Source organism: Trichoderma aggressivum, assembly GCF_033847375.1.
Source record: "Trichoderma aggressivum f. europaeum strain CBS 100526 chromosome Unknown scaffold_055, whole genome shotgun sequence".
Classification (NCBI taxonomy): Eukaryota; Fungi; Ascomycota; class Sordariomycetes; order Hypocreales; family Hypocreaceae; genus Trichoderma; species Trichoderma aggressivum.
In genome coordinates, this window is record NW_026946421.1 from 13,096 (window position 1) to 35,595 (window position 22,500).

Consider the following 22,500-nt stretch of genomic DNA (forward strand, 5'->3'; position numbering starts at 1 on the left):
AGGGCCTGCTGCAGCCAGGGCAAGTCACTTCGCACCCAGCCTGTGCGCAAAAGCTACATGGCTGGGAGGGGGGCAGCGAGCCTGGATTGGGCTAAGCGTCCACCACCTCACCTCACCACTTCACAGGCCAAGCACCAGCACTTTTTCTAGGGCCTGGCGTCAAATCTTCCGCTTTCTGTCCTTGGAAACCACCATCACGACCTCTCTTCATTCGCCGTCCCGGCCCCCTGGATCATCAACGAGGCGCCCGAGGACCGCTGCCCGCCTTCTTCTTGTCTTTCTTTCATCTCTTGCCCCTTCTTGAACCCCCTTGTCTGGTCCGGCCCGTCGAGATTTGTTTGCTCGTGGGCATCGTGCTTCTTTGCCTTTCTCTTCGTGTCTAGCACCGCAGGACGGGTTGGGCTCCTCACTCCTCCTTGCGGCCCTTTGTTGTTCAATCTCCTCCGACTTGCCCTCTGTCCTCGCCCACCACCCGCCGCTGCATGGTCTCCCCGATCCATCGCTCGCCCCTCTCTCCGTCCCCGACGAGCCCCATTCGTCCGCCGTCTAATCGTCTCGCTGAAGCCGCCAACTAACAGCCCCCGTCATGGCCGCTGCCCCCCGACGCAGAAAGCTCATCGGCCAACGACGCCGAGTCGAGGACGAGGGCGACGATGAGGGCCGTCCGGAGACGCTGGAGCTAGACGACGACTCCCTGACCGAGGGCTCCGTCATCTCCGACGACCACGATGGTGCTGATGATAGCGACACCAGCAACATCGACGAGGCGTCACCCACCTCACCCAACGCGCGGAAGTCTGCCAACGGCACCGCAAAGGGGCCCGGCCACCGAGCCGCCAGGGCTGGTGCTCAGGGAGATGGCAACAAGTCTGTGTCGGATACCGAGTTGATGCTTCATGGCCTGTCCATTGCGGATCGGCCGGACTCTGCACAGGAGCTGCAGTTCGACGAGGCGACGCCTTCGCCACCCAAGTCGCCCTCTGCTCCCGTCATTGTCAGCTCCTCGTCTGCCGTGCGGTCTCAGCCTGGGCAGCCAGGCAATCGACGCCGACAGGAGCACGAGGATTACAAGCGCCGGAGGGACGAGGACCCGGCCTTTGTGCCCAACCGGGGCTCCTTCTTCATGCATGATCATCGGCATCCGGGGCCGGCCGCGAATGGGTTCAGGCCGTTTGGGAGAGGTCGGGGCAGAGGTGGTGGTCGCGGTGGCATCGGGGGCCCTTATGCTCCAATGAAGTAAGTCACATCGTCTCTGCCGTCGCCATGATTGCTGTTTCTTCGAGCTCTTTCTCTATCCCCACCTATCCCTCTTTGCCTCATCTACTAACGTCGAATTACTATGTAGTAGCCAGCTGCACCACCCCGCCGATCCGACCACAAACTCCCCCTGGACGCACGACATGCACGAGACTGTCGCAGACGTGATCCCACGTCGCCCTCGGCAAGCACCTCACGAGGAGGGACCGCCTAACGGCAATGGCTTCATCCCCACGTGCGAGCCCAGTGCTACTCCCATCAACAGAACCTTGTCGACTGAGAAACACATCGGCAATGCTCAAGTCCGCGTCATTCTGCCTGCGGTGGCCATCTCCAAGGTGTTTCCTGGCTTCCCGGTCAAGCAGTACACGAAGCTGCCCGATCACCGCCCGCCCCTGCGCAGGGACAAGCCGGTGCGTATCTCGCTGCCGAACCATCCTCCGAGATACATCTTCCCCGCCTCGGACCGATCGTTCACCTTCATCCCTCGTGCATTACGCCCCAACCAGCAGCGACTTAGAGGTAAGCCCCGGTCTGCATGGGGTTCCGTGGGTGGCTTTTCGCGGAGGACCAGCATATTCGGTGGCAGCTACTACGGTGGAAGCATATACTCCCCCAGTGCTGCCGTCAGCAGGCGGTCATCCATCGTGGTGCACGATAGGGAGGCGATATTTTCGCCTACCGGGTCCATCATCTCCCGCCCCGCACCACAGGCCGATACCAGACCTGTGGTCCGTCTACCTCCGGCTCCGCAAACATTCAATATGCCGCCTCTTGGAGTTGAGATGCCAGCAGGCCAACCGGACCCAATGTTGATGGCCGGACAGGAGGCTTCGATCGTCGACATGCCCCAGCCACAAACGCACCCTCTTCCGCAGAAGCCCAACTTCCAGGAGAACTTCCCGGCATCGATCCCAATGCACCAGCCTCGCCCTCAGAAGAACATTTCCGTCGCGGGCATCGAATCGCCATCCATGACGCAGAATGGCCCGGCCTTCCAGCAAGCCTTCCACCAGCAAGTTCCCATGCAGATGGCAAACGGGTTCCAGGACTCTCATGCGCGCCGGCCCTCATACTCAACCCATGTCTCGACGGGCACGCCTCTGTCCCAAATCCCAGAGCGGGCTATACATGCCGCACCGTTCCAGCCCAACACGTATGGTCAAACGGCCTACTATGGCGGCCAGCAGTACCAGCCTCACCCTCAACAGGGATACTACTATCCGCACGGCTACTCTGGCCCAAGCATGCCCGCCTCTGCTGTCACCGCGCCTCCATTCATCCCCCAGGGACAGCCGGGCATGCCTGGAAGCTATACACCTCAGAATCCAGCGGAGCAGCCAGGTGTCAACGTGACGGGGCCACCAGCACCCCCCAATACAAACCTCGTGGCCCAGGAAGTCAATGGCATGGTTTACTATTATGATGCTTCTCAGCTACCGTCGGTAAACCCTTACCCGCCGTACGCTACCTCACAGCCATATCAGCCTAGCGTGATGGGAATGGGTGGGATGGTGACTCCCAGCCCCGACGGCTTCTACTACCCTCAGCCCGCACCGGGCATGGTCTATTACTCACAATAGCGTTGATTCGCGTGGTGGATGTGACACCGACGCTGGCATCATGATTGGCTTCTCAGTGCCCATCGACTTTTAATAACCCTATTGCAGACCCTAAACATCTCACTCCTTCTCCTGCACTTCTTGTTGATTCCCTTTCCCTTTGGTGTCACGGGCTGGGTTCTACGCATCATTCTTATCCATTTTCGCGGTTCGGGTGGTTGGGTGCTCAAAATCATGAACTTTTTTTTTCCACTTTTTTTCAACGTCTGATATTGATTATTTTTATCATGCGTATCCTGGGATGGCCAGCTGGGAACCCTGGGGTGGCCTTTTACTTCTTTGTTTGTGCGAATGTACTGGGGAAATGGACTTTTTTTTCTTGAAAACAAAAAATAAGTATTGGAGGTTGGACGTTGGACGTTGAAAGATGCTTGCTGCGGCATTCATTCGTGTTGGTCGAAGTTATCGTCATCACGGTCAACAATCGATGGCCATATGCGGAGGGATGGAAAAACGTCTTGCGGGATGACCTTTTTCTCTTTTTTCGGTCTGAGCTAAAGGGGAAGAAGCGCATGGGTAGCTGGGAGCGATTCTGTAGCGGCTTCATTGCGTCTTTTTACCTTTGTTAGCCCGGATGTCTTGTAACTTCGGGTTTGATTCCTTGTGCTGTTCATGGCAGCGGCGTTTAGCGGTGTTTGGAGGCAAATTATGCAGTAGCTTTAAATGTGCGGGAATTGGAGTTGCAATCTGTGGAATATCTTTGTGTCTACTCTCTTTTTTTGAGCTTCATTTGCATATATTTTATTGAGCGAGCCGCCCTTTTTTTTCATGCTCAATGGTGAATGTTTTGGTGAAGAATGAGTGAATGGTGCGCTTTGAACGCCGGTCGGTGCTATAACGTAGAAGCTATGCAAGTAGCTGATAACCTCAAGTGTTAAATCAAGTTCTTAGTTGGCTTAAACCATCTCGGCTGTGTAGAGATAGCTTGAGCTACATAAGAGGTTCTTTTTAATACCAAGGCCATTTATACAATCCCGTGGGTACTTGGGTGGTTATGGATTTGAGCCACCTAGGTAGATACCTGTGCGTCTTTCATGTGATTGCGCATCTTTCTTGCATATTTGGAGGAACAGCTGGTCTCTCATTTCAGGTTACATTTCCTCTACTATTTTGACCAACACTCTATTTCCTTCTGTATCGTCATCCCCAAGAGCTCCGAGATGTGCTGACGCCCCTCGCCGTGATAGGCGCAGCTTGCCGAAAATGCAATCAGGGTAGCCCCGATTTGCTGGGGGTAAAAGTTAAGCGGAAGAAGGTAGATGAACGAAATGAAGGGACTACCTATGAGAAGTACTGTAGGTGCAGTGTAATAAAGGATTATAAAGGAACGAAGTATTTAGATTTTGCCGAGTTGGATGAATGGGTTTCGTTTTATAGGTATTCTGAAGTGAATGCTTGGGGTATAGGTAAGTTGGGATTGCGACGGAAGGACATGGAAGTATACGTTGAGGTTTGATCAGAACTTAAGCTATTTGAGCTCTATAACAAGGCAGAAAGCCCCTTGCCTTTTATTGATTCTTTTCACCGATAACTTATAACATCGGCCGGGATAGTAGGTTTTAATGAATATCTTTGGCTTGCTTTTCTCACGCTTTTGTACCCCGTCCACCGGTATGCAAGCTCTTGCGTGAATGCCGACGTAGACCGAGAAGTCAACGAGCAATACTTCTCTTTGCTTCTCTTTCCTTTCCTTCTTTTTTCCTTTGGGCAAATGCGGCTGTGGTTGAGATTTCGAGAAGGTGGAATTTTTTACGCTGTCAGGTTTGCAAGGCGGACTCGATATCAATGGATCCTACAATTGGAGCCCTCCCGGACGGTCCGTGGGCTGGAATATGGAGGGCTGTTTCTCTAAAAGTTTCATCGCGTGATTATGCCTTGCTGTATACCTAGCGCCTAGAAGATAGAGGGGTTTTCAGGGTCCTACAAGGCCTCTACTTGCTTTATGTGATTGTTAAGGACACGGTTGGAGAGTAGGTCGAATCTAGCCCCGAGAAATAGCAGCCTGCGCTTGGATTATACCTACGGAGCACGTATGTACAATGGGCATCAATGCAATCTTTCTTCGACCCGCCTCTCTCTCTCACCCGATGAATGCCGGGGCTAAGTCAAGTATACAAGCCAAAGTAGAAGCTTCTTCCCATCTACCTATGAGGATGGATGCACTTCGGGGTGCTATGTACCTAAGCAAAGAGCCTGCTGACAGACAGGGAGAGCAGGACGCAAGGGAGCGTAATAGGCGTCCACTAAGATCTCTACGAATGGTGATGACAATGCAAGGGATGCAGTTGCGGCATGAGTACCAGGTATGTAAAAGAAGCAAAAAGAAGAAGAAGAGAGAGACAGAGAGAGAGAGAGGCAGCGGCACCAAGCTTCAGGCTGCGCATCGAGCTAGCAATCTCACGTACCGCATTGATGCTTGGCCTCAAAGGCTAAAAGTGAGACATTGTGTTGAAGCCATGGAAACCTTGGGTGTAACTCAGACGTCTCTCCCTCACCAACAACGCCGGTGATGGGTGGATGTGGCTTCCCTCTCGGCCCGTGTGAATTGGAGCCTGTTTTGCCCATGGGATTATGCAGTCGAGTCTGGTCTTTTTGTGCTGAGAGAGTAATCCATCGACAGCTGCTCGTCTGTGCAATCCACGGCCTGTCGTGTCCCTCCCAATGACCACCAATCAATGCTGGAGCCTGTTTGGGATGCTCCGACATGCTCGGCTCGGTGACACGATATGTTGCCGCATTCGGCACATCACGCGCACCGAGCGGAGCCAGACAAGCAGAGGTCGCATCGATCCAATTGCTTCACGTACTCGTATCGCGCTATGGCGACAGGCCCGGCCATTATTACTACTTAGTAGTATCTAGTAGTATTAGTAGTCGGGTGTTATCCTCGAATGTAAGAGCAGAGCACCCCAAGTATCGGGTACTTGAGCAGGCAGTGGAGGTACCTGACCAGACAGAGCTCACCGAACAAGGCACGTACAGTAGTAGCATCGGGTCTCGGGATAGCTGCAGTTTGTGGTGTTTTGTTTGCCTTGCCACATTCTTGCTTTGACTTTTGCAGCGTCAGGCAATCTCGGCCGCCACGACGCCGTACCATGGGATCTTGCTCTTGTTCTCCCGAGCGAGCTGCAAGCCCAGAGGCCCCCCGAGTGTGTCGTAATCGGCCTTTGCACAAGCTCTGCCTGCCTGCGAAGGTGCCGTGGCGGCCGATCGAGCACGAATCGGCAAGCCCTGAAACCGGGACCGGCATCGCTAACACAACCTTATCCCGCAGCGCTGTCTTTGGGATGGTGGCAGCTGGCTAGTAATAGTTCCACGTAGTCGCCGTCGCCTGAGAGGGGTCGGTCGCCAAGGCAAGGCAAGGCAAATGCAAGGGATGCTCGAGTATCGAGTACCAGGACAGTGTGGATGGACGGGACGAGGGAGAGAAGCTGGCGTGGCTCCTCTGCAGCCTGGGCGTTTTCTGTGTCGCGTCTCCTCGCCTCATCCGCAGCCAATTGCTTGTGGGAGTGGCGAGCCGTCCAGGCATCCGGAGCCAGCTAAGCTTGCAGTGGCAGCGCCATTGGCTCTGGCTCTGGCCTCTGGCAGTGGCCAACAAGCACGGCCGTAGTGAGCTCGGCTAGTCCCATGATGCGAGACTTTGATGTCTGGCTAGTCCCATGAGATTTTGAGTTGCCTGCTGTCGGTCCCAGTGGCAGCCTGCGTGCTCGTTCTTGTAGTATGTACATAGCTCGGGGCTTGGGAATGTATGAGCCGAGGATACCGTAGGCTGAAGCCGCCTTTGTCTCCCTCTCATGTTACCCAACATGAAGGTTTGCCGCAAATGACAGCCACTGGTTTTGTTTTGATTTTGATACCAGAGCCAGAGAGGTCAAAGGATGCGAGCCCCCCCCCCCCCCCCCCAAAGGCGGCACACATGTGATGCAGCGCTCTGAGACAGCACAGGCTTCATTTCACCGGCTGCCCTTCTTCTTCCTGGCGTTATCGTGCATCGTGCAATCTGCGCTTGACCGCCTTGGTGCTGGAATACCCTTCGCCCCGTGTTGCCATTGGCCGCCATGAACCCACCTCTGGCAGTCCCCCCAGCTCGGGGCAGGGCAGGGATTCATTCCGCCATTGAACCCTCCAGGGCGCAGACAGTAAATCCAGGTGCGTAATGCACCGTGTGTGCGCTGCGGCTTACGCGCCGACCTTCTCCGCACTTGTCGCTGCCCGCACTGTGCCGTCCTGGAGCTAGTTCACATCCACTGTCCTGGCCCACTGAGCACCCGCTGCACCAGCGCTCAGTGCTGCTGCACCTCAGATGCCTGCGGGTACTGTACCTACTACCGTCGCGGTACCTGAGCGCTCAGTGGCTGCGACGCTGGCTGAGTGCTCCGGGTCGCTGTGCATTCGCCGTGACTCGCCGTGGGCCCCACCGCCAAATGGTCAAATCAGTGTTGCCTCATCGCCTCCCTGTCGGTGTGCCAGAGCCAGTGCCAGAGCCAGAGCCGGGTCTGCGTCACTTCACAGTCATGTAGCCGCAAAGTACCTGCCGCAGGTATCTGGTACTTTGCGCCAAACTCTCCAGTTTCCGGCTCGCCTTAGTACCAACCCCAGTCAGCCTGGAGCTTCTCTTCCCAACCACGCAATCGTCATCTCTCCTCTTCTTTCTCTCCTCTTCAATCATCTCCCATTTTCCTTCTCCACACAAAAAGCATCACATCGCCTCACACTGCCTCAAATATTGCCATCTGTCCTTCATCGCCCGTGTTTATATACCGAGCAGCCAGCTCTCGATAGCATCGGCCAACGGGGGAAAGTTGTTATCGCGTGAGTTCGCTCTCCCGGTCGCCCACCGCTTCGTCACTGTCCTAATTGTGCTGCACCTTGCTAACACGGCATCGTTCATCACGACAGGCTGCCCATCATGGCTTCCGCCCCCCAGCTTGTCCCTGAGACCATGGTCACCCTCAAGGTGACCTTCGAGAATACCACTCGCCGCGTCAAGATGCCGCTGCGCGACATGGTGCCTCAGATTCTCGAAGCCAACGTACGTGCTTCCATCAAACTTTCATCGTTTCTTCTTCCCCAATCGTCGTCAATTTTTCGACGACGCATCCATGCCGTACATCAGGCGCCTCATTTGAATCCCACGGAGACTTTCTGACAGATGTTGACACTCATGTTCAGGTCCGACACTTCCTCCACATTCCACTTGAGACCCAGGTCATCATCGAACGCTACTCCGACTCGGCTGGCAACTTTGTTGTTCTCGACTCCAACAACCTGCCGGTCTACAAGCAACTGTACAGAGCCGCCAAAGCCAAGTCAAAGTTGAAACTGCGCGTTTTTGTTCCCGAGCTGCAGCCAAAGACTGCACCAAAGCCGGTCACAGTGGAGGACGAACCCGAAGCGTCCGTAGCAGAGACCTACGAGTCCACCGAAAAGATTACCCCTACCGAGAGTGACGAATCATCGTCAACGGCCGAGCCTGCTACGGAGATGTCGGTGCCGTCTGCGGCCCCGTCTTCAATCACCCTGCTCTCCGGAGTTGAATTGCCTCTTCGCACCTCTTCGTCTATCCAGCTCGACACACCCGAGGTGGCCAAGGTTGAGGAGACTGAGGAGCCCGTTGCTCAGCAGCTACCGGCAAACTTCGCTCAGTCTGCTCCTTTCGACCCTCAGTCAATATACTCTTCGTTCGAGGACTACTGTGCTCCCGCCACGCAGTCGCATCATGTCATTGCTCCCGCCCCATTTGCCGTCTGCTGCAACAACTGTGAAAAGACTGTTTCAGACGTCCACTACCACTGCCAGACCTGCGATGACGGCGACTTCGATCTCTGCCAAGCTTGCGTTGACCAGGCCGTCAGCTGCTATGACGACAACCACTGGCTCATCAAGCGGACGATGGTTGACGGCCAGCTCGTTGCCAGCAGCACCGAAAAAATTGAGCCCAAGGCCCAAGCCAAGAAGCAGACCGAGAGCCCCGCTCAGGAGGCCTCTATTATCCCATCAATTGAGAATCCCGAGAAGGAGAAGAAGGTGAAGAAGGAGAAGAAGAAGGCCTCTGAGCAACCTACCCTTCAGCAGCCGTTGGAATTTGTCAATGCCAGTCCCTTCTTCGTTACTCCTCTCGCTCCGTTCGTGGCCGCTCCATCTTCCAGGTGGTCCTGCATGGGCACCATGCGAACATGCAACTGCTGTGTTCAAGGTATGTCTGGACGAATCTCCCTGCATTCATGAAACATGCCAAACTAATTAACGATGTACAGAGCTTCCTGAATGGGAGTTCCTCCACTGCGCGACTTGTGAGGACTTCGATCTCTGCCAAGCATGCTTCGCCAAGGATGGCCACGGCCACCACCCCAGCCATCCCTTTGTTCCTGCTGTTGCAGGCACCAAGATGCCAGATCACATCACTGTGAGAATGGGCGCTGGCCGCAACCAGGCGCACCACGCCATCTGTGACGGCTGTGACAAGTACATCACCGGTGTCCGCCACAAGTGCCTTGACTGCCCAGACTGGGATTACTGCTCCGACTGCATTCCCAACGCTGCGTTTGTCCATGCCAACCACCGCTTCGCGCCCATCTATGAGCCTCTTGCAGACCTCCACGCCTGTGCGGCTGCTCAGCCGGTGCACATGGGTATCTGCTGTGATGGGCCCCTGTGCTCCAACACTCAGGGCTATCCTACTTACATCAGAGGCGTGCGCTACAAGTGCGCAGTCTGCCACGACCTTGATTTCTGCGCAAGCTGCGAGGCCAACCCTGCCAATGAGCACAACAAGACCCACCCTCTCATCAAGTTCAAGACACCTGTTCGCCATGTCAGTGTTACCACCACTGGCGAGCACCAGGATGGAAAGCGCATGCCTCCTATGGGCGACCGCGCCAAGAATGTCTCCAAGCCTTCCGAGGTTCCGACCTTGAGTCCTATCCAGGCCGTCATTCCCGAGTCAACCGTTGTTGATGTCAAGTCTGAGCCCGAGACTGAAGAGATCGAGGTTAAGCAAGAGCCCGAGGCTGAGGCTGGGATCAAGATGGTCGAGGTCAAGCAGGAGCCTACCCCCGAGATCAAGGAGGAGGTTGAGGAGGAAAAGGCTGTTGAGCCCGCTCCATCAGTCAATGAGCACGACCTCCGGGCCGTCTTCATTCGCGACTCCGTCTCTGACGGCACAATCATGCCGCCCAACCACGTCTTTGAGCAGACATGGGTGCTTCGCAATGAGGGTACCGCTACCTGGCCTGCTGGATGCTCCGTCAAGTTTGTTGGCGGCGACTACATGGGCCATGTTGACTCTGCCCACCCCGCTGGCATCTCAGAGCTTGTGTCGGCATCGGAGTCGACGGTCTGCTACGCCCCGCTTGCCCCCGGCAGCGAGTTCCCCTTCACCGTGCTGCTGCGCACTCCCGCCCGCGCTGGTCAGATCATCTCCTACTGGCGTCTGACTACTCCTGAGGGATTCAAGTTCGGCCACCGCCTCTGGTGCGACGTCAGCGTGCGCATGCCGCCGCCCGAGGTCCTACCTGTGACCATGGTCGAGGAGCCCAAGAAGGAAGAAGATGCCCAGACCGGCAGCGTCATGATCTTCCCTAAGCTTGACAAGGAGTCACCTCACTCTAGCATTCACGGAGAGATCCAGACCGAGTCCGTCTCTGGAGCTCCCGAGACCGATGCTCAGACTGCCAGTGGCGAGGAGTACGAGTGGGATGGATCCGACGATGGCTTCATGACCGACGAAGAGTATGACATCTTGGATGCCTCTGATGAAGAATATCTCGAGGATCGCAAGAACAGCAAGTAGGGGATGGTTTTTTTTTATGAGCAAGAAATTTTGTAACGGAAATCTGGGATCTTTGGCGTGCGTTTCTTTTTTCCTTTCTTCCCTACCAAATGGGCCACAGTACTGTACTTTTCTCCACCCCGTCTTATTCGGGATTCATTTTCGCTGGTAGTCGCCTTGCCCTGAACTCCTGGTTCTGTAGGCCTGCGGGACGAGTCTGGCACCACTCTCGTTTGATTTCTATCTAAGTAATTGTAGGATTTGATTAGGAATAGGACGCTATTATTGACTGTTATTGTTAACTACCAGTATTGGTTTACTTTTCTTTTCTCTCTGTTTTTTCTTTCCTTTTTTCCCCTTTCCTTTTTCCTTTGTTTGTCTTGGCTTCTGCTCCTGCGCCCTCTCGTGATGTGAGGTCGCCCTTGTTAGGCGTCTTTGCCTGTTTTTTTCTGTTTTTTTCTTCCTTTTTCACAGCTGGGTGGGTGGTGCTCGGTACGGGGTACCAGATGAGTACTTGTGCTCCGTCTTTGCAGTCGGGCGGCTTGATTGGCTGGAGCCGCGATGTGTGAGCAAGAAAATTCTGACATGGTGACGTTAAATGGGCAAAGGCACGCCCGAGAGGTGCGGCGGCGATGGTGTGGTGCCTTGGCCTGGTTGGTAGCGCCGCGGTAGCAGTGACCTCGGCCGCGGCAGTCACCGGATCACCTGCGTGCAGCAGCAGCAGCATCAACTGACAGCTTCCAGTGGAAGACAGCTGGAGGCGCCGGCTTACCTAAGGCTGCCAAGGCCTCCATCGCCTCCTCCGTACGAGTACCTCTGTTCCATTCTTCTCGCCTCAGGCCGAACCAGGCATACATGACCATAACCTGGAGCGGAGGGAGGGGCGCAGAGAAAAAGCGGACCCCCCCAAACCTGCTCCCTCAATCCCTGTCCTGCCGCTATTCTTCCCTATAACCTAAGGTATCACCCCTTGCCGCGCTGCTCCGTCCCTCGTTTTTTTCTTCCCTCTGCGCAGGTGCCGCCAAAACAAGCTGCGGGCCATCACTCGACTCGACTCGACTCTTTCAAACACCGTCGCGGGTTGTCGTGTCAACTCTCAGCAACGGCCAGGGCTGGATGCCACCAACTGCATCAGCGCTGCATCGCGACGACAGTTGACGAGCCCCTGATTTTATTTGTTCCGTTTCCCGCTCTCTCTCTCTCTTTTTCTTGCGGTGAATCGCCTTTGTGCTCGCTGCGAGTGCTTGGCCCTTTGACGGCGTGTTATTTTTTTTTCTTTCCATTTTTTTTTTCGCCTCCCACTTCTGCTCTGTGGACTACCGCTTCTGTCCCCTTAGCCGTTTTCATCCACCTACCCTGACGCGACGCAGCACATATATCACCATCGCGCCTCGTCGCTAATTACTACTCCACCTTGTCATCTTTTTTCCATCTTCTCCTCCCCTCTATCGTCTTCTCTACTGTCGCCGCCATGGTGACCTTCGCCCTCCCCGGCGAATACGACGGCGCGGATGTTGCCAACGGCACTCCCAAGTCACGTCCTCCTCTGCCCTTTGCGAAGCGCACCTACGTCGCGACGCCCTATTCCAAGCGCCTGTCGACGTCTGCGGCTTCATCGCGCAAGCTGCTGATTACGCGCGATGAGGCGATGAGCCAGGATCCTGTGTCCTCGTCACGCAACAACCTCTTCAGGTCAACCGCCGTCGAGAGCCCTCCGACAAGCACCGCCTTCTCTCCCAATCTCCCGCAGAGCACGATGAAGAAGGTTTTTGCTCCTGGCGTGACGCCCATGTCGAATCGCGTTTATCGCGAGAACACTGCTCGCGCGACGCCGCGCGGCTTGGCTGCTAACTCCTCAGACAAGGAGCTGTTCAACATGCGAATCTCATCGCCTCCTCCAGAGCTGACGGGCGAAGTCCTGGCGAACAAGGTTCCAAAGGACTGGAATTCTAAGGGATCCATCTACGCCGATCAGTTCTTGGCTCATCTCTGCCCTCCAAACCTCGATGACGAGCAGCGCCGCCAGTTCTTCTGCATTCTCGATCTTCGTCGACTGAAATATGCCGCCAACGAGATCTTCACCAAGAAGAGCTGGAAGCTCAACATTATGAACTTTGCCAAGGAGTTCGAAAAGAGTCGGTCCATTATCCTGCTGCGATATGGACTTTACGAGTTCCAGAGCGTTAAGCCATCAAAGGAAGTTCTTAAGAGATGGCGACGAGAGCATGGCTTGCCCGATCCCGTGGAAGAGGCAGATGAGGAGGCTCTGGATGGCACCCCAAGCAAGCCAGCGACTGCCAAGAAGCGCAAGGCTGATGATGACTTGTCCAAGGAGACTGTTGATGCTACTGAGAATGTGGCCTCGGCGGTCAAGCGAAGGGCTACCGTCAGAGATGAAGAAGACGAGCCTACTGCCGCTACACCAGCTCCTATTAAGAACAAGAGAAAAGCTACAGTCACTGAAGAGTCACCAGCCAAGCTGCAAAAGACTCCTTCTTCTTCCGCCAAGTCGCTCTTTGAGAAGATTGCCAACAAGCCGGCTGCAAGCCCTGTCCCCGTTAAGGCAGCCGAGAAGAATGCCGCCAACGGCAGACTCTCTCGCTCAGTCTTCACCAGCTTGAAGCCCCCGGCCAACGGCGTTAGCAACGGCAACATCTTTGGCTACCTTTCCGATGCTAGCTCTGCCAAGAACAGCGGAATCGAGGCTGATGCTGAGAGCGAAAGCGAGTCTGACAACGAGGAAGAAATCGAAGAAAGCCAGGAGGCTGGTCAGAGCGACGAACCTAGCGGCGCTGGTGACGCTTCGCCTCAGGCTGGATCTAACCTGTTTACCACTAAGCCGTCAACCACCTTTGGCACTGGCGTCTCCAGTGCTGCAGGTACCCGAGAGAGCACTCCGGGACGCAGCCTGTTCGAACGCATTACCAAGGGTCAAGATGGACAGCCCATTCGGGCTGATGAGAACGTAGAGGAGGTCATCGCCAAGCCCCCAGCATCATCCTTGAACCAGACCTGGAATCCCACCAGCACTCCCCTCAAGTTTGCTCCTCCTGCTCCTCCTACTACTTCTCAGAACGGCTCGCTCTTCGGTAAACCAACTTCTGCTCCCGTTGGCTCCATCTTCGCACCCAAGAGCACCGCACCATCCAACATCTTCGGCGTGTCTAAGCAAGACCAGAGCTCCAAGGCCAACACTCCCGTTTCAGAGACTGACGTGACTGGCGGAGAGTCTGATAAGGAAAACGACTCCCAGCCTGCCAAGAAGCTGTTTTCTGAACCCAAGGTGGCTGCTCTACCCAGCACCACCGCCGCGCCACTGTTTGGTTTTAAACCCGCAGCGGCCGAACCGGCCAAGCCCGCAGCTACCACTACCAGTCTCTTTGGCGCCATTGGAAACTCGGATGCAACCTCCAAGCTGTTTGGTGATGTCAAGACTTCAATCCCTTCGGCGCCTACTTCAGCTCTCTTTGCTCCCAAGAAGGAGAGTGAGAAGCCCAAGGGCAACGGCCTGTTTGGTACCTCCGACACAAGTGCGACTCCCCTGACCGGCGCATCTGCAGCTCTCTTTGGCATCAAGCCAGCAGCGGCGTCTGCTCCCGCTCCCGCTACCAGCCTCTTTGGCACTGCGTCTTCAGCTCCTCCTGCAACGACCACTCCCGCTGTTTCGACCAACTTGTTTGGTACTGCAGCTCCCGCATCTACATCATCCAACCTGTTTGGATCCAACAATTCCAGTTTCACTTCTGAGCCTGAACAGTCAACGCCCGCTCCCGCCTCTACCACCAGCTTGTTTGGCGCTGCTTCATCGGCTCCAGCAACTTCTCTTTTCGGCGCCTCGAGCTCTGTGGCATCTAAGAAGGATCCTTCCCCCTCTGCCGCAACCCAACCCGCGTCTGCGCCTCTGTTCAGCTTTGGCACGTCCGCAGGCCCCAAACCCACTGAAACCTCTCAAGCCGCTGCCAAGTCTCTGTTTGGTGCTCCAAAGTCCCCTCCCGCTGCATCTTCCAGTTTGTTTGCTGGAAGCCCGATGAAGCAGGATGCGGCGTCGCCGGCTAAGAAACAGTTTGGTCTCGGCACCGATACTTCGGCCCCTCCTCCGGTGTTCAGCTTTGGTTCAACTGGCGCAAGCTCGGGTTCATCAAACTTGTTTGGTAACCCAGCGCCCTCTGCCCCTGCTCCGGCTCCTCTCTTTGGCGCTGCTCCCTCAAGTGCCCAATCGGGCTCTGGAGACAGCAACGGTGGCAGCTTCAACTTCAACTTTGGATCCGGAGCAGCACCCGCCTCTACGGGCAGCTTCAACAACCCTTTCTCATCTGGCAACACTGGTGGAGCCCCGGCTCCGGCATCAGCTCCCGCGCCCGCGTTCTCCTTTGGTTCTGCCGCTCAGCCAGGAGGTGGATCTGGTAGCTCTGGAGGCTCTGGATTGTTCCAGTTTGGCAACGGCACCGGAAGTCAGCCCTCTCAAACATCAACGCCTCTATTTGGCGGCGCCTCGGCCACAACTCCCAGCGTGCCGTCTTTCACTGCCACGGGGCCTTCAAGTCAACCATCGACTTCCATGTTCTCCTTTGGAGCGAGCCAGCCTTCCACCGGGTTCAACCTCGCACCGCCAGCTGGTGGATCCTCGACCACCGGGACAAGTAAGTCACCTTTTCCGCACCGGAAAATCGCCCCGCTAAAGCGTCGGGTCTAGACTCTCCATTCAACCTCGGGGGAGGCTCTAGCTTGGCAACCACACCAGCTGGCGGGACGCCGGAACCATCGGCCCAACTGAAGATGAACACCAGCGCTGCTGCTGAAAACGACGAAGAGGGCGAGAAGCATGAGCAGATCAGCCTGACAGAAGGTGTTGAGAAGGATGAAGAAGTCCTACACGAGGTTCGCGCAAAGGTGCTGAAGTTTGTCCCCGCCGGGGAGACGTCTGAAAGCGAAGAGAAGAAGTCCAAGAGTCCCTGGGCAACCAAGGGTGTTGGATCCCTGCGCCTGTTGAAGCACAAGGAAACCAACACCGTGCGTTTGCTCTTGCGAGCAGAGCCCAGAGGCAACGTCGTGATGAACCGCTCTGTACTGCCAGATCTATCGTACAAGGCGGATGAGAAGTATGTGAAAATGACTACGTCGAATGACACCGGTGACGGCCTCGAGACCTGGATGATCCAGGTGAAGACAAAAGACATGGCCAAGGCGCTGGCTGAATCGTTGGAGACGCACAAGGCGTTAAACAAGAAATAATGTGGAGGAGCATCATGTATTTTACGACCGGGCCGTTCATCAAGAAATGGAGGGATGGGGGAGCTCGTGGGGTCTGTTCCTTTTAGCATTGCGGGCGTTAGAAAGCATTAAAGCTGGATGCAGTTTGGTTTTGATTTTTTCGGCTGGGTTCTATGAAAGAATGAAGCTCTATATATCCCAAGGAGCAATCAAGCCTTATTGATTGTGATGATTTCCCCTGCCCCTTATCATCATGGTTCTGTAATAACATTTCTGTACTTTAATTTGGGTGTGGTGCTGTGCTGGTTGAAGAGACGAAAGGGCTTCTATAGAAGAAGTACCAAAAAGTCGAGCGTTTGCAATGCAATACTTACACAAAAAAAACCTGTGATGAATTTTTACGATGAAGAATCTGTGTCGTATTGTTCTTCACGACGATGTAAATACTACCTCTTCCATTCCTTGAGAAATTGTAGCGGACCTAGGTAGAGTCCCGTGTACTCGTAGAACAGCTCCCTCTCGCCTGTGGGGTGGGGGGGGGGCGGGGAGTCGCTATCGATAGCGGTAACTTTGAGCGCAGTCCAAGTGCGCGTGGCGCGTCTGCAAGCTCGCTGGCTCTGCCATAACCGCAACTAAACCTCGTACACCACCAGCTCCCGTCGAGAGCTTGCAGCCCAACGCCCACAGCGATGCCACGGTACGGCTTTTGAATATCCCGGGAGAAAAACATGGCGATTGATGAACTGCGCTGACGTATTTCTCATCTTAGCGAGATCATCACCATCCAAGCTGGACAATGCGGCAACAGCAGTGAGTGTCATGCGCTTCTCGGCCTCCCTCTTTTCGTTTGTTTGTTTACGTATTGCGGGGTGTAATTTTTGGGGGAAATGCGACGGAGTGGCAGTTGTTGATGTTTACTTTTTACTGACCGCTGGGGGGTTTTTGCTCCCTTTTCTCTTGTATAGTTGGAAGTCAGTTCTGGCAGCAGCTTTGCCAGGAGCATGGAATTAGCCAGGATGGCAACCTGGAGGACTTTGCGACGGAGGGCGGCGATCGCAAGGATGTGTTTTACTACCAGAGCGACGATACGCGATATATCCCCAGGGCGATTCTGATTGATTTAGAACCCCGAGTATGTTTGCCCTGTCTCCTTCTCTATATCTTCGCGCTACATCAATACTGGGATGGGAGCAAAAGTACTAATATATGTGGTTTTTTGTTTGCAGGTGTTGAACAGCATCCAGACGGGCCCGTATCGAAACATTTACAACCCGGAAAACTTTTACGTGGGGAAGAATGGAATGGGCGCGGCGAATAACTGGGGTGATGGATATCAGAGCGGTGAGGCGGTTTACGAGGATGTCATGGAGATGATTGACCGAGAGGCGGATGGCAGCGACTCGCTGGAGGTGAGCACATCTTTGACCATTCCCCAGTTGTCCATCGTATACTAATTGGAACGGTATGATCTACGCAGGGCTTCATGATGCTGCACTCGATTGCCGGAGGTACTGGCTCAGGTCTGGGGTCGTTCCTCCTTGAGCGGCTTAACGATCGGTTTCCCAAGAAGATTATACAGACATACTCCGTCTTTCCCAACACAACAAACGCCCCGGATGTCGTGGTGCACCCTTATAACAGCATTCTGTCCATGCGGAGACTGACACAGAATGCCGACTCGGTTGTTGTCCTTGACAACGGCGCGCTATCACACATTGCAGCAGATAGACTGCACGTTCAAGAGCCTTCGTTTCAGCAGACGAACCAGCTGGTAAGTAGCGGCATTATAGATGATGCTTTACTCGTTTTATGGAGAATGAATGGCTAAACGTTGTGGGTTGCATACAGGTCGCAACTGTCATGTCTGCGAGTACCACTACTCTCCGTTACCCTGGGTACATGCACAACGATCTCGTTAGCATTTTGGCTTCGTTGATACCGACGCCGCGATGCCACTTCCTCATGACGGCCTACACACCGTTCACCGGCGACCAGGTTGAGCAGGCCAAGACAGTCCGCAAGACGACGGTTCTAGACGTGATGAGGCGACTGCTACAGCCAAAGAACCGCATGGTGTCCACGGTGCCTGGCAAGAAGAGCTGTTACATTTCCATCTTGAACGTTATTCAGGGAGAGGTTGATCCGACAGACGTGCACAAGAGTTTGCTGCGTATCCGAGAGCGCAAGCTGGCCACATTCATCCCGTGGGGACCCGCCAGTATCCAGGTGGCGCTGACAAAGAGGAGTCCATATATGCCCATGAGCCATCGCGTGAGCGGTTTGATGCTGGCAAATCACACGAGCATTGCTACGGTTCGTCGCTCTAGACATTACCCCCTTTCTTTTGTCTGTTTCTAGGAGCTTTCCCACGGTTGCTGACAAATGTTGGTGTAGCTCTTCAAGAGAATATTAAAACAGTACGACGGCATGCGCAAGCGCAATGCCTTTATCGAGGGCTACAAGAAGACGGCGCCCTTTTCGGAAAACCTAGACGAGTTTGACGAGGCAAGGCAGGTAGTATCTGACCTGATACAGGAGTACGAGGCCGCAGAGGACGCAGACTACTTGAACCCGGACAATGGTGAAAAGGCCACGTCTGCTGAGGCAGATAGGCGAATGGCATGAAGGTGGGAAACGGGCGCCATAACAGATCATGATCAACGCAAAACGGACTGAGTGCGCTGGATAGAAGCGGAACGGTTCAAAAACCCCTGACTGATGACAATAGCTGGAAGAATTGGAGCGGCCGGCGTTTTAGGCAAGGAAATGCATCGCGATATATCACTGTTTTTTTTTTTCTTTTTCTGTTCTTCTTCTTTCTGTTTTTTTTTTTTTCAAAGTAGCCAGCTGGCCAAGGCAAATAAATCTAAGCAAAGTTGGCATATTTTGGGATCCGTTTTGGGTATGATGTGATGCTTTTTTTCTCGTCATTAACGTCGTTAAGTCCAATCCTATCCTTGTTTTATATCCTTTCCAAAATCCCTTTTTTTATTTACAGCGCCAACGCCTTGGTAGCCATCTCCATGGCACCCTCGAACGTCTTGTTACCGCCAATGAAGCCAGCGGCATGAACAAACACGCAGCCGTCAACGCCCGCCACGCCGTCCAGCTCAGCGTCGCGGAAGCCGCGCCATGCCTCGGGCAGGGGCTTCCTGCTGGTAAACGAGTCCTGGGTCTCGGGCACGCACTGGATGCGCCACTTTGCGCCGGGCGCGGTGCTCTCGGCGTAGAGGACGTAGAGCACCGAGGGGTTGCCCTCGCCCTCGAGGCTGTAGAGGTGCTCCTTCCAGGGGACGCTCTGGCCCTCGAGGACGAGGATGCGGCCCTCCGGGTCGTGCTTGAGGCGCTGGTCAAAGGCGGCCTGGACGATGGAGCGGGCGGGCAGCCAGGCCTTGGTCATGAAGTCGAGGGTGCGCTCGAACTCGTCGCCGATGCGGGCGCTGGCCTTGAGGAAGAGCTCGTCCTCGGCCTGCTGGGCGGCCTGGGGGTCGGCGGGCTTGGGGTCGTTCCAGGCCGGGTTGAGGCGGCCGACCATGGCGCCGAGGGTGAAGCCGCCGGAGCTGAAGCGCTGCTCGATGCCGGCGGCGGCGAGGGCGTCCCTGTCGTAGCGCGAGATGCCGTTGTCGTGGGCGTCGACGGCCTCGATGAAGTTTTCGTAGATTTTGTTGTACAGCAGGTCAACGTCCGGCCCAGCCTCGTCGTCCGTCTTCAAGCTCTGGGCAATGAGCTGGCGGCCAAAGTGCATGTAGACGAGCCCCGCCGACGACAGCTTGGTGTTCTTCCCCGGAAACGTGGTGTCGAAGCCGCGCTGGTGGTGGTCGTAGCGGTTTCGCTGAGCATCGTACTCGCCGCCAACATCAACGACGGTGTGGCACGTCTCGAGCGTCTTGGGGTCGCGCGTGCGCACGAGGGCGCTGTCGCGGTACGAGGGCAGCATGCGCAGCATGTGCACGGCGAGGGCCTCGTCGGCGTGGAAGTGGCCGTTGTGCGTGCCGACCAGGACGTCTGTCTTGAGTCTCTTGGGAGCGGATTCGGCCATTGTAGTGAGTAGGCGACGGAACATGAACCTATGGAGGGATGTTTTGGGGGATGTTTGGAGGGCAAGGCAGAAGAAGAAGGAAAAGGTTTTGGAGATGATGGTTTTGGGCGTAAATTTTGGGCGAGGCTGATGAGGGATTGGGCCAATTGGGGGAGGGGCATCCCCGCTGTGGTACCCCGCTGAAGGGACGAGGCTGCCCCTCTATTGCAGCTCATGTTGGTATATTCACGGGCTGTTGTGCTTTGCTCTACGTGGTGCTGATACTTGTCGGATTGTGCCTCATCAGGTATGTAAGTACAAGAATATAGAATATTCATCTTGTATTGGTCAGGCATCAACAGCCCTTGTTTATTTAACCAATCTGCAACACAACCGGCGAATTATCTAGATATAGCGCCATCAAATCAATATTCCACATCAACACACAGCGGACACACACATAAAATCTGAATAAGTACTAGAGGTATGTTATACACACAGGTACCTAGATGTAGGAAATACGTGAATATCAAGTACATACAACCATCGGCCAGTGGAAAACAATGCAGCAACAGTTCAACTACCTCACATCTCAGACTCGCAAAGCAATGCAAGCACAAACCAAAAATTGGGATAGGTAGACAAGGTAAAGCGAAGAGAAACATCGTCAAAGAACAGAAAACACCAAAAGAAGAGACATCACACAACATACACCAGTCTCTCGCCTCTCTCCTTGCCCATTCTTAAGACACCATAGAAATAAAACGCAAAGTACCATGAAGAGAAACAAGAAGAAAAAAAAGAAACAGATCCAAGATATGGCTTGTTCCATTGATACTTGAGGGTTAATTGTTCGTTTATGGGTTTTCTTTTTTTTTTTCTTGCGCAAGACTCATGTCGCCCGAGATTTGATGAATGAACATTTCCCTTCCGCCCAGTCCTAGTAAACGCCGATAAAATCAAAAGGAAGAAAAGAACTGAAGCAAGAAACCAAGGCTCGTCAAACAACAGAATTTTCCTCGATCCCACTTCAAGTCAATCCTTTCATGTCAGTCTCTCTCCCTCTTCTCTCCTCGCAACAAGCATCTTTCGTACATGAAATTTAAGCAAAGCAGAACGAACGAAAACAAGGGTGGAGAGAAAATCTCATTCCATGCATGCTTGATACGGCACACGTCGTCTGCGCCCCCTATCATGCCGCCTTCAGATAAAACTCCCCATAAAAAGCATTCCTTTTACATCTCATTGCCTCCATAACTACAATGTAGTCCCATCGCATCGGCGGGTATATATCGAATCCGGCCATGCATGCGAGGTTATTGTCGAAGGGGCATGGCCTCTCCAGCAGCAATGGGCGCTGAGGTAAGTCCGGCGACGACAGGCTTGGCCTCGACGCCCTCGGCTGGCTGATCCTGGTCCTTCTTCTCGTCGCCGCTGAGCGTTACCTGGCCCTCGGCCGACGTCTCTCTGTTCAAGAAGCTGCCCTCCTTGACGGGGCTGCCAGCCTGGATGCCTGGGATCGAACCGCGGTGAGTGTGTCCGGGGGCGTTGGGGCCGCCGTTGGTGGGAGACGTCAGGTGGGGGATGTTCTCGGGGACGGGGTGCTGCGAGCCTACGGCGCCAGCGTCCACGCCGTCGCCCTTGCCGGCCTTGGACATGGCATAGTCGCCCGAGTCGAAGTATTTGCGGTCCTTGAGGTGCTTGGCGAAGTGGTCGGATCGGGAGGGCAGCTTGCCGTAGAGGCGGAAGAGACGCTGCTCATCCGGTGAGAGCGACTAAAGGGCGCAATTTGGCGGGTTAGCAAAAACACGTGGCCTTGAGGAGCGATGCGAATCTAATGCCTAGACATGATTTTTTTCCTTTGCATTGCTCGTGTGACTCAACAAGGGGGGCGGTCAAAGTTGCCAGCAGCATCATGGGCTTCCCATCTAATCTTTGCCTGACAATTTACCCCAACCGCGCGGAGGAGGGGTAAAAGGGAACGGAACAGCATGGGACAGGCAATCATTGGATGGCTCTCACATTGATGTCGACCTTGTTCTTCTGGTGAGGGTTCATGGTCACTCGAGTCAAAGGTCAAGCAGAGGTAATTCGGATCGAACTTGTCCTCAGACCGGTCGTCGCACTGGCACAGAACAAACGAGGGCAGTCCAGCTCTAGGCGCCTCGGAAAAGTCGACGAGTTTCGTTGTGCGTCGAGCGTCAAGAGGGGCGGGTGCGGGGGAAACAAAGGGCCAGTTGAGTCGAGTTGAAGGGAGGGGGGAAAGAAGGGACAAGAGTCAAAAAGAGAGAATCAGGAGTTTGTTGGAGAAGAGGAAGAAGAAGAGGAGGAAGGGGGGAAATATTGACGTGAATAAGAAAAATAAAAATAGTCGGTCCCTGAAGGGTATCAGGTAGTGGTGTCTTGCTGCATACAAGGACAAGGTACCGGTCAATTGTCACAAGAGGGGACAAGGCCAAGGACAAGGAGCAGGTGATCCAGTTGATCGATGGGCCTCTGGGCCGCGTTTTGGTTGGCTCGGCAGTGGCTGAAGCAGCTGCAGCTGTAGCTCCAGTGCTCCAAAAATGCGCTGTGCTGCTACTGCCCAATGCATTGACGTCTCTGTTGATAGATTGACATTT

The 22,500-nt window shown here is 54.7% G+C and overlaps 6 protein-coding genes across 6 annotated transcripts; 4 read left to right on the forward strand and 2 right to left on the reverse strand.

The window, feature by feature from the left end:
• Positions 1–586: 586 nt before the first annotated feature.
• On the forward strand, positions 587–2,840 carry Triagg1_9538 (uncharacterized protein; the record flags this gene model as incomplete). The annotated part of the gene is made up of 2 exons (XM_062904507.1): positions 587–1,236; positions 1,346–2,840. The coding sequence occupies 2 exons, from the start codon at positions 587–589 to the stop codon at positions 2,838–2,840; spliced, it is 2,145 nt and encodes a 714-aa protein (XP_062751468.1).
• A 4,948-nt stretch (positions 2,841–7,788) lies between these two features.
• Positions 7,789–10,671, forward strand: Triagg1_9539 (uncharacterized protein; the record flags this gene model as incomplete). Its single annotated transcript, XM_062904508.1, has 3 exons — positions 7,789–7,911; positions 8,052–9,075; positions 9,137–10,671. 3 exons carry the CDS (start codon positions 7,789–7,791, stop codon positions 10,669–10,671), a joined length of 2,682 nt encoding a protein of 893 aa, XP_062751469.1.
• A 1,450-nt stretch (positions 10,672–12,121) lies between these two features.
• Positions 12,122–15,882, forward strand: Triagg1_9540 (uncharacterized protein; the record flags this gene model as incomplete). Its single annotated transcript, XM_062904509.1, has 2 exons — positions 12,122–15,290; positions 15,344–15,882. 2 exons carry the CDS (start codon positions 12,122–12,124, stop codon positions 15,880–15,882), a joined length of 3,708 nt encoding a protein of 1,235 aa, XP_062751470.1.
• Positions 15,883–16,550: 668 nt separating this feature from the next.
• Triagg1_9541 (uncharacterized protein) lies at positions 16,551–18,486 on the forward strand (the record flags this gene model as incomplete). The annotated part of the gene is made up of 7 exons (XM_062904510.1): positions 16,551–16,558; positions 16,631–16,671; positions 16,827–16,993; positions 17,088–17,270; positions 17,339–17,632; positions 17,710–18,174; positions 18,256–18,486. The coding sequence occupies 7 exons, from the start codon at positions 16,551–16,553 to the stop codon at positions 18,484–18,486; spliced, it is 1,389 nt and encodes a 462-aa protein (XP_062751471.1).
• Positions 18,487–18,853: 367 nt separating this feature from the next.
• Positions 18,854–19,900, reverse strand: Triagg1_9542 (uncharacterized protein; the record flags this gene model as incomplete). The annotated part of the gene is made up of 1 exon (XM_062904511.1): positions 18,854–19,900. One exon carries the CDS (start codon positions 19,898–19,900, stop codon positions 18,854–18,856), a length of 1,047 nt encoding a protein of 348 aa, XP_062751472.1.
• Positions 19,901–21,195: 1,295 nt separating this feature from the next.
• On the reverse strand, positions 21,196–21,937 carry Triagg1_9543 (uncharacterized protein; the record flags this gene model as incomplete). The annotated part of the gene is made up of 2 exons (XM_062904512.1): positions 21,196–21,654; positions 21,902–21,937. The coding sequence occupies 2 exons, from the start codon at positions 21,935–21,937 to the stop codon at positions 21,196–21,198; spliced, it is 495 nt and encodes a 164-aa protein (XP_062751473.1).
• Between the last annotated feature and the right edge of the window lie 563 nt (positions 21,938–22,500).